The sequence below is a fragment of the Vigna angularis genome, chromosome 2 (genome assembly GCF_016808095.1).
Source record: "Vigna angularis cultivar LongXiaoDou No.4 chromosome 2, ASM1680809v1, whole genome shotgun sequence".
NCBI classification, from domain to species: Eukaryota; Viridiplantae; Streptophyta; class Magnoliopsida; order Fabales; family Fabaceae; genus Vigna; species Vigna angularis.
In genome coordinates, this window is record NC_068971.1 from 13,537,480 (window position 1) to 13,553,081 (window position 15,602).

The 15,602-nt window shown below is 46.2% G+C and overlaps 3 protein-coding genes across 3 annotated transcripts; 1 reads left to right on the plus strand and 2 right to left on the minus strand.

Moving 5' to 3' along the window:
• Nucleotides 1-2,746: 2,746 nt before the first annotated feature.
• Nucleotides 2,747-3,972, plus strand: LOC108328583 (protein LURP-one-related 15). Its single transcript, XM_017562461.2, has 3 exons — nucleotides 2,747-2,973; nucleotides 3,420-3,659; nucleotides 3,760-3,972. Exons 1-3 carry the CDS (start codon nucleotides 2,782-2,784, stop codon nucleotides 3,928-3,930), a joined length of 603 nt encoding a protein of 200 aa, XP_017417950.1. The 5' UTR covers nucleotides 2,747-2,781; the 3' UTR covers nucleotides 3,931-3,972.
• Nucleotides 3,973-9,865: 5,893 nt separating this feature from the next.
• LOC108327288 (uncharacterized) lies at nucleotides 9,866-12,889 on the minus strand. Its single transcript, XM_017561009.1, has one exon. It carries the CDS (start codon nucleotides 12,887-12,889, stop codon nucleotides 9,866-9,868), a length of 3,024 nt encoding a protein of 1,007 aa, XP_017416498.1.
• A 119-nt stretch (nucleotides 12,890-13,008) lies between these two features.
• Nucleotides 13,009-15,087, minus strand: LOC108327287 (uncharacterized). The gene has a single exon (XM_017561008.1). It carries the CDS (start codon nucleotides 15,085-15,087, stop codon nucleotides 13,009-13,011), a length of 2,079 nt encoding a protein of 692 aa, XP_017416497.1.
• Between the last annotated feature and the right edge of the window lie 515 nt (nucleotides 15,088-15,602).

Consider the following 15,602-nt stretch of genomic DNA (forward strand, 5'->3'; position numbering starts at 1 on the left):
TCTACTATTTATACATCAACTATTAGTTTCTAAACTCAATGTATAAAACATTATCTTGTACAAACACTTAAAAGAAATGTAGCCAACTGCTCTCTAACCTCTTGTAAGACTTGATGCTCCATTGGAGGAGCTCTATCGAATATCTTCACAAAAAACAGTTTGGGATAAGTTAGAATTATAATGGCTTAAGATGTAAGTTATAAAATATTTACCTTACCAAATTCCATGAGTTCGCCACACACCAGTAAAGAAACAGCTTTAGAACGCGTCTGATATGCCTCGGTTTTGGCACAACCGGTGCCTATACGTGATACCGCCTCGGTTCTTTGCAGAACTGGTGTCTAAAGGGTATACGACTTCGGTCTACAAGGAAACCGAGGCATATATAATTATTTTGAATTTTTTTAAAGATGTTTAGGCATCGGGTTTGTGTAGAACTGCTTTAGTAGCTCGCATACTGCTTCGGTTTTCTATGAAACCGAGTTAATATTCTTTGCTTTATTTTTCGAAGCCATTTAACGTTCTGTATTCCACTCTCGTTTCTGAGAGTTTCTCTTCCACCAGCACCAGCCCTTCTTTCTCTCCCGCTGCCATCCAACCCCTGCTCGCGCTTCCCCGCTACTGCTCCCTCACCGCCGCGGCCTCCCCGTTGCTGCCTCACCGTCGTCGATCCACTACAGATCCGCTCCAGATCTGCTTCGTCCAGATCCACCGCCAGCTTCGTCGATCCGCTCCAGATCCGCTCCGTCGTTCCGCCTCTTCGTCGCCACCACTTCGTTGCTCCGTCGTCGCCACCTCTTATTCAACACCGCTGCTCCGTTTTCGTTGCCCAAAGCCATGGCTGCATCCCACCCCGCAACCCCAACCCATGACGCGATCTCATATCTCATCTCCAGCACCAGACGCGATCTGAGATCTCACTCCACCCGGTCCAGCCCCCTTCCGGTCCAGCCCTCTTCTGGTGCCAGTGGTGGTCACGGCAAACCGATTTGGGGGTTAGGGATTTCAATGGGGTTTTGATTGGATTTGGGGGTTAGGGATTTGAAGGGGTTTTGACTGGATTGGGGGTTAGGGATTTGAACAGGATTCATGTATTGCTGATTCAAAAACATTCATCTGTGATGAAAATCACCTATTTCCTGATTCAATTTTTATTTCAATTTTTGGTATCTGAATCTGCTTGTTTACTTCAAATTTTTGACTGTTCAATTTTTGGGTTTCTGCGTGAGAGTTCCAGGAACAGAGGCTCAGAGGCTGGTGGAAAAAATTAAAAAACAAACACGTTACTGCCTCGGTTATTCAAAAACCGAGGCATAAATTCTATTTTTTTAACCCAGTTCACAACCGAGGCATAACCTCTACCCTTTTTTACCTCGCTGGTATATACACCGGTTGTAGAACCGGTGCCTATAACCAAAAGTAACCGGTGTCATATCCTGATATTGTACTAGTGACATTTGTAGATATGATTTTTTTCGTGTCTCATGACATAAAATATACACTCATAACTCTATCTTAACGCGAGCACTACAAGTATCATAAACTTTATAATTATATTTCAATACTATAAAAGACTAACTACTTCCAATTAGTGTAATGAACTACAACTTCTTTCTAGAAACAATATGTGTTTCCAGCAACTTCGAATAAGCCTTAACTACTCCAAAAAGTTAAATGTACATTTAAGTAAGTGCCTACTATGTAACATAGTAAAATCAAATTATGTTAAGCACAACAATTAAATTATTAAAAAACTTAAGATATTATTATATTTTTAGTTGTCAAAGTATAAGATTTCTACTATAAAATTTTTTGAAATTATCAACGAAATTTTATCAACAAAACTAAATTCATTAATAAATTTGAATTATCAATAAATTTTATCAACGGATTTTAAAATTTTAATTACCAATGAATTTATTATTGAAGGAAAAATCCACCAATAAATATATCAGTAATACATATTTCATTTATCAAGTAAAATTTCTCCAATAAAAACCATTAGTAATTTAAAATGCTTATTAGCAAAAATAATTTTAGTATTTTAATTATAGTAGATTTTTTTTCACTATTAATTATAAAGATTTTATTACTCTTTTAATTTTTCTGTGAATTAATTATTTCAAGATTTATTTCTTTTGTAGTATAATATTATTTTACCATTAATTATTGATGTTTAATTATTTTTTTAATTTTGTATTGCGAAAAGTAATTTTAATTATAGAAAAATATATGTCTTAAATATTTAAATAGTATATATTTTTTTACCATCAATTATTAATATTTTATTATTTTTTATTTATTTTTGTGCTAATTAAGTAATTTATATATTTAAATTTTATTGATAAAAATAATTATAGTTATAGGAAAATATTTATCCTAATTTTTATTTTTATTATAGTATAAGATATTAATTATTGATATATTATTATTTTTTAAATTTTTTGTTAATTAATTAATTTAAATTTTATTGATATATCCTAATTATACTGCATAATGGTAAAGTTCAATTGTGTGGTGCTCTATATATTAGGATATACAACACATCATGAAGAAAACAATTTGAGGTGTAATGATGGTTGGGACCAGTCTTCAAATTGATTGGAGAATTATGTGTAGTGGAAGTGCCACGAAAAGAAAAATAAATTGGAGACTGGAGTGGGTGACAACTCGGTATGACGCGTGTATATGACAGATACCATTCTTCAATTGTGTGGTGCTCTATATATTAGGATATACAACACATACTTGAAGAAAACAATTTGGTTCCATAAGTCTCCAATGGAAAACAAAGTCTCAGTTATCAATCCTTTTCCTCACCCTGTCAGTATACAAATTAATACTGAGAAAGGAGTCGCTTACAGTGAGAAGGATGATCGTCTCTTCTATATTAATGATACCTATTTCTCACTTCACGAACGTCGTGTCTTATGTGATGATTCAAACAACCCCATCGTCACTTTCTACAATAAGGTTTGGTTCCTCATTCTTAACTTAATTACTTTTTCATTCTTGCCCCCAAGACTAAACTAACTGTTAGATGACGTATAGCACCAAGTGTCACTACAAAAAAAAGATTATTTAGAGGAAGTTTTTTTTTCGATTTGTGGGGGTTTTCACCCTCCGCAAAATAAATTTCGGGAGTTTTTCAAACCGTCGCAGTTTGAGTTGCCACAAACTATCTGCGGGAGTTTTTTGCGACCCCTGGTATCGCGTTCAATTTGCAGAGGTTTTTTATAACCTCCCCAAAATTACCCCCTCTAAATAAGGTTTTTTTTGTAGTGTGTTAAGTACCCGTTTATAATTCTTTTTGCTAAAATTAAGGTTTATTCTTAATTTCTGTCTTCTTTTTTACCGTTTCATTGATTGATGAATATTCTGACTTATTTAAATATTCACAACTTATTATTTCTAATTAGTCTTCGGAAGAATGCAAAGTTTTCAAGGGTGAAAGCAGTGATTCATCTAAATTTCTATTTCGGGTGAAGAAGATGAAGAAAATGAAGAAATCGTCAACGATTCCGTCTTGGATTACTAAATTAAACGTGTTCCTTGCAAACAACCGAGACGAAGACAAAAGTGACTTTAGAGTGATCATTTATGAAAGTAAACGCTCGTGCAGTGTTTATGTCGGGGAATCTCCTACCATTGTAGCCCAAGTATATAACAACTAATTATGTTAGATGCACGTTTTTCATAATTTGTAAAATTTGAACATATTAGGCTAATAATATATGCATGTTTCTGTCTTAAATGTAGGTTGAGAATAATGGTGGCTTCAAAGTTTCGGTCTATCCCAACGTGGACTACGCATTCATAGTGGCTCTACTTATGATTGTTAAGGATATGAAATGTTCTGATACTACACAAAAAGATTTTCTTAGTGCCATAGAAATTACTAAAACAATTTTATCGCTTGCAAGCGTGTAAATAAAGTCTCCTTAAATAATATTTCAAGTGACTCCTCGTATAGATGTCTATTGTATCATTTTGTATATGTATCGCTGTTTCTTATCTTTTTACGGGTGATATCTTATATATATATATATATATATATATATATATATATATATATATATATATATATATATATATATATATATATATATATATATATATATGCTAGATATGATATGTGGGACAAGTTCTTTTCACCTTATCTCATGTTATAACAAAATCAACGACAACATTTTGTATGTAATTTAAAAAAAAAAAAAACTGAATTTACCAATTATCAATATGTTAGAAATTGCAAAAATCTGTCATCGAACAAAATTTCACTCTCTAAATCTCCTCAAACTTCTTTCAAACAATCAACCTAATCGAAAACACTTTTTAATCTTGGAAAAATATAACCTACAAATGTCAAATATGTCCTCTATTGTTAATCAATACAACGTTACTAGCAAACAGTACCACATTAACCTCATTATTTAAAAAGTATAAAAATAGGAAAAAAAAGTATTCATAAGCTTAAATATAAGCATGTTCCTAAATTTATAGTTTTCCCCTCATTTATTTTAATATCACTATGAAAATTCTTGAAATTACTTATATAATTTTACTAAAAGAAATAAATTCATATTTAAATTTGACTTATTGATAAATTTGTTTATGTCAATATAAACAATATCTTCAAATGAACAAATTCAATTGAACTAACAAAATAAAATTCATTTCAAACATTTAGTTGTCTAATAATATTTAATACATCATTTATACATGAAACTATATATTAAATCCAAATATTACATTAATGTACATACACTGTCCTTTTCGAACCGTCCTTTTGTTTCATTGATAAGGATCAAATGTCAATGAAGGTGTAGGTGCCAAATCCAATTGTGATTGCAAGTCCTTCATTGTAACAACCTTTAGGACACAAACTATTTGAGCAAGTGGTGATTGCCTCTGATCCCATCTTAGAGCAAGATGTTTGCTTCTTGGGCCAAAAGCCATGCCTGGTTGAGAAGCTAAAATCCCAACACAGACTAAAACAAAGAACCCTCTTAAAGACAAGAAACTCATCTCTTTTGATGTGGAAAATTTGGAGGAAGAAAGGCCTTCTGAGTTTGAAGCAAAGAAGAAAAGGTGGTGGGTCTGAAACTGAGTGTTTATCTGTCCTATTTCTTACTGGTATCTCATAGCAGCATAAAAAGGATAATCCTGCAGTTTATCTTTTATGCGATTTGGAAGTTTAAAAGCAAAAGCATATGAAGCCTAGAACATGTAGGGAAGTTTAAGATTCACCCTAATCATAAGCAAATTCTATATAAGCAATATATAAGGCTGATTTAGATGATTGGCACTAACAGGTTTGAATAAAAGTTAATTGGAACAATATCCTTGGGAAGCCAAGTATCTTTCCATTCAGTTTCATTAGATCCCTATCAATTGTGTTTCGGATGTGTAGGGCTGTGCGGTTCTAACCTTCCAGTTCTCCTGCGATCCGATCTCAGCGGCAGATCTTCTTCCCAAGCTTTGACTTTCCTCTTGATCCGGAGGGGTGGAGACCTGCAAAAGATTCTCCGATGCCAAAGTCAGTTTCAGAGCAATGGCTTTTCTCAAGGGATAGCAATAAATGTGCATTCAATGTAACCTATCTACCACTCACCGTGAACCTGTATTTATAGTTTTCGCTATGGGCTTGGGATTAGTGAAAAGTTAATCACGGCCCAATCAGCCCAATAGCTCCTAATTTCTACTTACCTCTAAACCAGGTCAATTTACTTGAGCCACAATGATTAGTGATTTGACCGGTCAGTGTGATATGGGCGTTCGTCTTTCCTATGGACGACTCGGGCACTGAATTGGGCGGACGATCCTCTACGCGGTCGCCCGGCACTTCGTTGGGCGGGCGATCCTCAATGCGGTCGCCCGGCACTTCGTTGGGCGGACGATCCCTTATGCGGTCGCCCGGCACTTCGTTGGGCGGGCGATCCTCAATGGGGTCGCCCGACACTTCATTGGGCGGACGATCCCTTATGCGGTTGCCCGGCACTTCGTGATACCAGACGTTCGTCTCTCGGCGTCATCCTGTAGAACACTTTTTGTGAGCATGGAGAGTGCGGCGCTGTCTCGTGGTGATGGAATTCCTTGTGAGTTCTTCAAAGTTTCTCTTAAGGACAGAGGTTCTACCCAGGTGGTCGGCGTAGGCACCGAGACGGTCGGACGACCTCATTAGTGGGCGTCCATACGTGCGACGCCGGGCACTTGCTGGTGTAGGAGAGTTTATACGGAGTCTAGGTTCAATCCGTACCTACTTGGGCGGCTAAGACTTGGGCGGTCGAGCATTTGTTTGTGGCGGGTGTGACATGGGCGTCCTTTGGGCGGCGCTCGTCACCCCACGGGCGTCCTTTGTACGGCGCCCGGCTCTCCCTGGTACACAAGCCCCCCAAGTCCTAGTGCACGTAGTGAACGTAGGATTTTGGATACGGCGCGCTTTGGATCAGGAACCCGCAATTGGGCTTTATCCAGTGGGCTTTTTGAATTTGGATTTTAGGCGGGAAAACACGTGGCACGCTCCTATTGACGGAAGGTGAAGCGTCGCCAAATCCGGAGCGTTGGTCGTGCTAAATCTAGACGGCCAGGATACACCCAACGGTTACTAACTTTTTCCTATAAATAGCGGATTAGATGAGGTCATTTTCACTTATCTTCATTACTCACGAGTTCAAGATTCTTTTTACCTCAGGTAATAAATGGCATCTGTGTCAATCGAGTCAGGTTCTGGGTCGTCGAGCGGAGTCCGGGAGGGGTCGGCGCGGGGCGACAGCAGCGATTCTCTTAGCTCAGTTTCTTCTCATTTTTTGGAGGAGGCGATTGGGTCTTCTGGGGCGGACCCTGAGTCATCGGTCTCGGCGGATGACCGGATTTTCCACGGCGTGCCGCTATTCCTGCTCAAAGGCGGTGTTCGTGTGGTCGGGTCCCCCTTCGAACCAGAAGGTCAAGGGGTGGTGGCGTGTGAATTGGCTCCCCCTGTTCCTAGCCGGTATGCTTCCTGCTATGCTTTCCGCAAGGAGTTGGAATGGCGGATCCGCCATACCCATATTGTCCGGGATGTGGAGGACTCGAAGTTAATTCGTGCCGGGGTGACTTTGTTAAATGAAAGGGTTTGTCACGATGGGCGGTCTAGTCCGTATGACTTCTTCTTCATGTATGTGACTTTCTTCACCCATCTTTTCATCCGGGTACCTTTCACTAAGTTTCAAACGGCCGTTCTTCGGGAGGTCAATGTGGCTCCCACGCAGCTGCACCCTAATTCGTGGGCGGCCGTGCAGGCGTTTCTGGCGATGTGTTTAGCAGTAGGCGTTACTCCCACCATCCCGGTCTTCTTTTATTATTTCGAAGTCCGCCCTTCTCGTTCTGGCGATTGGGTGTCTTTTACGTCGGTGCGGGGCAGGGCCCTTTTCCGCCCCTTCTCTGATTCCTTCAAAAATTTTAAACAACATTACTTTAAAATAATCGTTGATAAAGCCGGCCTCCACGAATTTTCTGATGGAGAAGGGAGGTCGCTGTTTCCATTCTATTGGACAAGAGATCCTCGTCACATAAGGGCGACTTCTATAGGAGCCTTGACAACACCCGATCTAGATGCTGTGTGCACCATTAACGCCCTCCCCCGCCGGATCTCTGCCCGTCACTTGGTCGAATGCCTTAGTCTTGAGGATTGTGGACCAAAGGCGTTCGGTACGGTCTTGTCGCATTGGGTGTGTTTGTTTTTCGCATACTGACGTTAAATTTTCTGAATTTTCTTGTTTTTTGCAGAACTAATGACGAATCCGGGCCCCCGCAAATCCAACTTTTTCGCCCTCAGGAAGAAGTCCGGGGCTAGCTCGTCGACCGCCCGGCCGACCAGTGTTCCGAATGCGCCCCGTCCTCCTCCCTCTGGTGTCCGCCAGATAGCCGCTCGCACTACTCCTAAGGTAGGAGTCCCCCCCACATTCAAAACCGGGGGTTCCAATATCGAGGTGCCGCCTCCCAATCCTCAACCAGAATTGGAGGCCGCCCAAGTGGGCCCCTTGTCTGAGGCGGCCACTGTTTCTGCTGATCTCTTGAAGCGCAAGAGAAATGATACTGCTGCGGAGGGGCGTAGAGACAAAGAGGGGTCGTCGTCTCGCTCAGCTTCGAAGAAGGCCCGGAAGGGTAAGGACAAGGAGAAAGATCGGGGGAAAGCCCCGGCCATCCCTCTACCGGGCGGCATTTTTAGCCCCGCCTTCAGCATGAGTGACCGGGCTAAATTCCACATGAGCTCCTCCCAACGGGCGCTCATCGAACCTCTTTCTGAGTTGGATTTGACTAACGCCATGCTGGAGATGTCTACTCGGACATTCGCCTTGGCTTGGTACCTAAGGGAGTTTGCCGACCGTCCTGGAGTGGCGGAGGTCCGTGCCGAGCTTGATAGAGAGAAGAAAAACTCTGCCTCCCTTCAGCTGACCTTGGAAGAGATGGTCCTCAACCAAGATGAATATGATAAGAGGATTGAGCAGCTGGAGGCCGACCTAGAGAAAGCCAAGACGGAGTCCGCCGAAGGGTTGGCAGCCGCCCGGATCGAGCAGGAGCGCTTGGCGGAAGAAAGTCGCCAGAAAATCGAGCTGCTGGAGGCGGAGGTAACCCGCATAAAGGAGGCCGAATCGTGCCGTGCCAAGGACAATGAGGAGCTCACTCTTGAAGTGGCTAAGGCCAAGGAGCAAATTGCTGAGTTGGAGTCCACCATCCTGTTTGAACATGAGGAGGGCTTCAACAAAGCCCTTCGTCAAGTGACTCTTCTGGCGGGCGTCCAGGATCCTTTTGCTCTTGGCGTGGATATAGAGAAGGACGTTTTCAACGGCGTCCTCGTGGATTTGAATGCCGCCGAAGAAAATGAGCCAACTGTGGAGACCGCCGGAGGGGGAAAGAATTAGGACTTATTTTTGAATTTTTTGGACGTGTATCTTTCGACCATCCGTCCAACGTCTGGGGTTGTCTAGATGTTGGCCGGGCGGTCTTTTTGTAAATCTTGGCGCCTCTTAGCGCAAATGATTAATACACCGTTATCTTTCTAGCTTTGCATGTCTTTTTATGCGGCTTTATTCTTGTCAAGTTTTAATAATGGGCCGACTGGGGTGGGGATTGCCCTTGCTTTTCCCGGCGGGCGGTCCTTCGCTTTCTTACCTGGCCAAGCTGAGAGTTGTTCTCGTTGGAACACTCTTTTTCACCAGCTTGGTCTTATTGGGACGGACGGTCCTTCGCTATCTTGCCCGGCCAAGCTGAGAGTTGTTCTCGTTGGAACACTCTTTTTCACCAGCTTGGTCTTACTAAGGTGGACGGTCCTTTTGCCCAACCAAGCTGAGAGTCGTTCTCTTTGGAACGCTCTTTTTTACCAGCTTGGTCTTGATGGGGCGGACGGTCTTTCGCTTTCTTGCCCGGCCAAGCTGAGAGTTGTTCTCGTTGGAACACTTTCACCAGCTTGGTCTTACTCGGGTGGACGGTCCTTTTGCCCAACCAAGTTGAGAGTCGTTCTCTTTGGAACGCTCTTTTTCACCAGCTTGGTCTTGATGGGGCGGACGGTCTTTCGCTTTCTTGCCCAGCCAAGCTGAGAGTTGTTCTCTTTGGAACACTCTTTTTCACCAGCTTGGTCTTACTGGGAGGGACGGTCCTTCGCTTTCTTGCCCGGCCAAGCTGAGAGTTGTTCTCTTTGGAACACTCTTTTTCACCAGCTTGGTCTTACTGGGAGGACGGTCCTTCGCTTCTTGCCCGGCCAAGTTGAGAGTCGTACTCGTTGGAACACTTTTTTGCGCTTGGAAATCTACAAAATGAAGTTAGCCTTATAGGAGAAAATGGATATTTTGATTCATTAATCATGGGGGTATAATACATCGTTTCATTAACTGAAGTAAAACTTTAAATGCGTGGCGTTCCAAGTGTTGGGGATCGGATGTCCGTTCATGCGTTGTAGCCTGTAAGCCCCGTTTCCCAGGGTCTCCACCACGCGGAATGGCCCTTCCCACTTGGCTGCAAACTTCCCATGCGCTTGGTTTCGGCGGGCGTCCCCTGATTTTCTCCATACGAGATCCCCCTCCTGGAAGCTCCTTGGCCGGACCTTGGAGTTGTACTTTCTTTCAATCATGCGCTTGCACGCTTCGGCCCTCAATGAGGCCCGGTCTCGTCGTTCATCTAGAGAGTCCAACTCGATCCTTAGCTCTTGGTCGTTGAGGTTCAGGTCATCGACTTGACGCCTAAGGGACGGCTCTCCCAGTTCGACTGGTAACATAGCGTCAGTGCCGTAAGTTAAGTTGAAAGGGGTTTCGCCAGTGGTTCCATGGGGCGTGCATCTGTACGCCCATAGGACCTCGGGTAACTCGTCCACCCACGCTCCCTTCTTTTCTCCCAGGTGCCGTTTAAGCTCCGAGACTATGGTCTTATTCATTGCTTCCGCTTGCCCATTCGTCTGGCGGTGTTCGACCGAGCTGGTGACGTGCCTAATCCCCAACCCTTTGAAGAACTCGGCCAGTTTCTTGTCAATGAACTGTCGGCCGTTATCTGTGATGATCGACCGAGGGAGGCCGAAACGACATACCAATTTCCAACAAAACTTCTGAACTTGGGCGGCCGTAATGGTTGCCAGGGGCTCGGCTTCTACCCATTTCGTGAAGTAGTCCACCGCCACCAGGAGGAACTTCTTCTGCGCTTGCCCTAATGGGAACGGTCCAACGATATCCATACCCCATTGGGCGAACGGCCACGGGGAAGTCATTGAGTGGAGGGCGTGTGGCGGTAGGTGGGAGTTGTTGGAATGCTCTTGGCATCGGACGCATTTTTGGACGAACGTTTTTGTGTCGGCTTCCACAGTAGGCCAGTAATATCCGGCTCTCAGTACTCGGGCTTTTAGAGCTCGCCATCCTGTGTGAAGACCACAAATGCCGTTATGGAGTTCGTCCATAACGTAAAGTGCCTCTGCCTCTCCCAAGCATTTAAGGAGAGGGGAGGAGAATCCTCTGCGGTACAGGTCGTCCCCCACCTCAAGATATCGGGCGACCTTCTTAGCCTCCCTTGGTCCTACCGTCCGCCCTTCATCCTGGCGGGTCATGATTTCTCGGATTTCTGTTCTCCAATCTTTTCCCCCGTCAGACACCGCCGAACATTCAACTGACGGCTGGAGTAGGACCTGCCGCACGACAGTGGTTAACTGTCCCTTCTCCTTTCCCGAACTAAGCTTGGACAGTACGTCCGCCCGTGTGTTTTGTTCCCTGGGAATGTGCTGTATGTCCAACTTATCAAACACTTTTGCGAGGTCCGTTGCTCGCTGGAAGTATCTTAATAAACGCTCCTCTCGAACTTGGAAGTTGCCATTCATCTGACCCACCACCAGCTCTGAGTCCGTCCGGCAAGTGATTCTTCTGGCTCCCATGTCTTTCGCCAGCTCGAGGCCGGCCACCAAGGCCTCATACTCGGCCTGGTTGTTGGATACCTTGAACTTGAAGATCAAGGAATGCTCCAGCAAGAATCCGTTGGAGCCCTCGAGTACGATGCCGGCCCCGCTGACCGATCGACCGGACGCTCCGTCTACATACAAACTCCACTCGTCCTGGCTGGACGGCGGTAACTCGGCCGCAAAATCTGCCAAGTGTTGGCCCTTGACCGATCCTCTGGGCTCATACCGCAAACCGAACTCTGAAAGCTCAACCGCCCAGGCAACCATCCGTCCGGCCAAGTCCGGCTTCCTTAGGATCTTGGAGATAGGGAAATCGGTCCTGATTATCACCTGATGACTTTGGAAGTAAGGGCGGAGCCTTCGGGAGGCGTGCAACAAAGCTAAGGCCACCTTCTCCACCCGTTGGTATCGGGTTTCGGCGTCGAGGAGCTTGCGACTCACAAAATAAATTAGCCTCGGCTGAGGCCGTTCCTGCATTAGCACGGCACTAATGGTCGTCTCTGACACTCCCAGGAAGATGTGCAGATCTCCCCCTGGGACTGGACGATTCATTACCGGCGGGTTAACAAGGATTGTTTTTACGTCCTGAAACGCTCGTTCGCAATCGTCGTCCCAGGTCGGGCCGGCCCCTTTTTTCAACTTCCGGAGGACCGGCCTCATCCTGTCCGCCAGGTTGGGGATAAAGCGGGACAAAGCGGTGAGGCGTCCGACCAGTCTTTGGATCTCTTTCAGGGTGGTCGGACTTGGCATTTGCCGTATCGCTTCGCACTTGTCCGGGTTGGCCTCGATCCCCCGGGATGTTAACATGAAGCCCAAGAACTTTCCGGCAGCTACCCCAAATGTACATTTGGCGGGGTTTAGGCGCATGCCGAACTTCCTTACTTGTCGAAACACCTCCTCAAGGTCTTTGAGGTGTCCCTCTCCATCCGCGGACCGAACGACCATGTCGTCGACGTATACGTCCATGCACCGGCCTATCTGGTCTCGGAAAATCCTATCCATTAAGCGCTGGTACGTCGCCCCGGCATTCTTCAGACCGAACGGCATGACCTCATAACAGAAGTTGGACTTCTCCGTTATGAACGCTGTCTTCTCGACGTCCGGCCCATACATGGGTATCTGGTTATACCCGGAATATGCATCAAGAAAGCTTAGTACCCGATGCCCAGAAGCGCCGTCCACCAGGGCGTCTATACTGGGTAGGGGGTGCGAATCTTTCGGGCAGGCTTTGTTCAGGTCTGTGTAGTCTGTGCACATGCGCCACTTTCCATTGGCCTTTTTCACCATGACCACGTTAGCCAGCCACGTGGTGTACCTGACTTCCCGAACAAAACCAGCTTTCTTCAGCTTTCCTACTTCCTCCTCAACAGCTTGCCGTTTTTCCTCGCCCATTCTTCTCTTTTTCTGTGCGACTGGGCGGGCGTTCTGGAAAAGGGAGAGCTTGTGGCACATCACCGCGGGATGGATGCCCGGCATGTCTGCTGCCGTCCACGCAAATAGATCCCGGTTCTTCCATAGTAGTGCCCTTAGCTCCTTTTCCACTTCAGGGTTCAACTCTCTGGCGATGAGGGTGGTCTGAGCAGGTTCCCTCCCTATCAAGATAGGTTGGGTTTCTCCAATGGGCTCCAGACGGTCCTCGGTATTCGTCCTTCGAGCTCTGCCATAGCAACCTCGGAGCCGGCCGCTCTTCTTTTTATAGGTCGAGCGTGCAGCTTCAAACCTGCCGCGTAGCATTCCCGGGCCGTCTTCTGGTCCGCCCGGACCGTGCAAATAGTTCCCTTTTCGGAGGGGTACTTCATCGTGAGGTGAGGGGTAGAGACAATTGCCCCAAACGCATTTAGGCACGGTCTTCCGAGCAGCACATTGTACGACGTGTTGGCCTCTATCAGCAGGTACCGGACCCTCTTCTCTTCGCTAGAGCGTCCGGTTCCTAACCTTGTTCTCAACTCCACGTACCCCCTTGTATCCACCCTCTCTCCTGCAAAGCCTACTATCTGCCCATCATAAGGAACGATGAGGTCTTCGGAGATATCCATCTGCAAGAAGGTCTTCCAGTAGAGGATGTTGACCGAACTTCCCTGGTCAACCAGAACTTTGCTGATTCCATACCGCGCTATCTCTCCAGTGATGACCATTGGGTCAACCTGGTCAGGGTCAGGGGCGTGGAAGTCTTCATCTGAAAAGGTGATGGGCGGCATGGAGCGGCGAGGATTGTCCACTAAATGCACGGACTGGAGGGCTCGGACATGGCGTTTGCGAGCGGAGGAGGACGACCCTCCCCCCGCGAATCCTCCAGAAATGGTATTAATATGCCCTCTCAAGGGGCGTTCCCTGCTACGGCTTCGGCTTCGGCTTGGTCGCCTCTTTGAGCGGGGTCGCTCCGCCCTCGTGCTCCTTGGCTTATCTTCTCGATAGGCCGGCCTCTGAGTAGGCCGACCGGTCGATTGTGGCGGGTGCTCATTGCGGACGTATTTTCTGAGCTTTCCTGCCCGGATGAGCTCCTCTATTTTGTCCCTGAGGGTCCAACACTCTTCAGTGGTATGACCCATATTCTTGTGGTATGCACAATGCTTGCTCCAATCCGCATTCTTCGGAGTCGGGTGTTCTACCCGTTCCGGTATTAATTCTGCGCTCAAGGCCTCTCGGAGAATTTTCTCCCTCGAGGCGTTTAGAAGTGTGTACTGTGGGAAGCGAGGTCCCTTTCTCTGCTCTCTGGGTCTAGGACCAGACGTTTTTCCCGTCGACGAACCGGGCTTATTACCGTCCGTCCTTGCTTCCCTAGCTTCTTGATTTTCTTTTTTGTAGGAGAGCTTCATCTCCTCCACCCTTATCTCATCTGCAGCCCATTCCCTCAACTCTTCCATCGTTTTGGGCGCTCGCCTACAGACGCTATCCTTAAACGGTCCCGGCTTTAGAGCCGGCAGGATGTAGTGAAGGGCGAGCTCTGGGGTCAGGCTTTTCACGCGCCGGACGGTCTTCTGATACCGGTCCATGAATGATCGCAGCGCTTCATCCTTCCCCTGTTTGAGAGTCATCAATTCGAATACGGTCAGGTCTTGGGTACTACTGGCCGCGAATTGTTTAATGAATAGCTGCTTTAAACCGGTAAAGTTTTCTATTGAATTGGGGGGGAGGGTGTTAAACCATTCCAAAGCTTCTTCCTCTAGTGAGAGCGAGAACGCTCGGCACCAAATGGCGTCATTGCCCGTTCGGAACGCCATGGCGTTCGAGAACGTCTGGATATGGGACGCCGGATCTGTCGTCCCGTTATACATTTTGAACTGCGGAGCCATGAATTGCTCCGAGATTTGGACGTTCATTATGTTCTGGGTGAATGGAAGTAATAAGGTGGATAAAGGCTCCGACTTGACTACCATCCGCCCGTCCTCGGCAGCGCTCTCCGCATGCACCGATTTAGCTTTGCTTTCTTCTGCCTCCGACCCGGAGGGCCTCCAAGTCTTATCGCCCTCGGTATCTGGGGGCGGGCGTTCTCCTTCCACCCCCTTTCCTTTATCCTTCACTCGCTCTCCCCCGTCTATCCGTCCAATCTCCCGGGCTATCCGGGCTTCGCAGTCGGCCTTTACGGCCGCCATCTCTTCCTCGTGACGTTGCTGCATCTCGTCCATTTTTTGTTGTAACACGCGCATCATCTCAACGGGGTCGTCCATGCTCATGTTTCTCGTGGTCACCATTGGGTTTTTCAAATCACACGGCCCCACGGTGGGCGCCAAATGTTTCGGATGTGTAGGGCTGTGCGGTTCTAACCTTCCAGTTCTCCTGCGATCCGATCTCAGCGGCGGATCTTCTTCCCAAGCTTTGACTTTCCTCTTGATCCGGAGGGGTGGAGACCTGCAAAAGATTCTCCGATGCCAAAGTCAGTTTCAGAGCAATGGCTTTTCTCAAGGGATAGCAATAAATGTGCATTCAATGTAACCTATCTACCACTCACCGTGAACCTGTATTTATAGTTTTCGCTATGGGCTTGGGATTAGTGAAAAGTTAATCACGGCCCAATCAGCCCAATAGCTCCTAATTTCTACTTACCTCTAAACCAGGTCAATTTACTTGAGCCACAATGATTAGTGATTTGACCGGTCAGTGTGATATGGGCGTTCGTCTTTCCTATGGACGACTCGGGCACTGAATTGGGCGGACGATCCTCTACGCGGTCGCCCGGCACTTCGTTGGG

Excerpts from the sequence above, each read along its gene's own strand:
- LOC108328583 (XM_017562461.2), top strand. The coding sequence starts at position 2,782 with ATGGAAAACAAAGTCTCAGTTATCAATCCTTTTCCTCACCCTGTCAGT. Across the intron at positions 2,974-3,419 it reads TCGTCACTTTCTACAATAAG|TCTTCGGAAGAATGCAAAGT; the intron begins GTTTGGTTCCTC and ends ATTTCTAATTAG. Across the intron at positions 3,660-3,759 it reads CTCCTACCATTGTAGCCCAA|GTTGAGAATAATGGTGGCTT; the intron begins GTATATAACAAC and ends TCTTAAATGTAG.
- LOC108327288 (XM_017561009.1), bottom strand. The coding sequence starts at position 12,889 with ATGCCGGGCATCCATCCCGCGGTGATGTGCCACAAGCTCTCCCTTTTC.
- LOC108327287 (XM_017561008.1), bottom strand. The coding sequence starts at position 15,087 with ATGAGCATGGACGACCCCGTTGAGATGATGCGCGTGTTACAACAAAAA.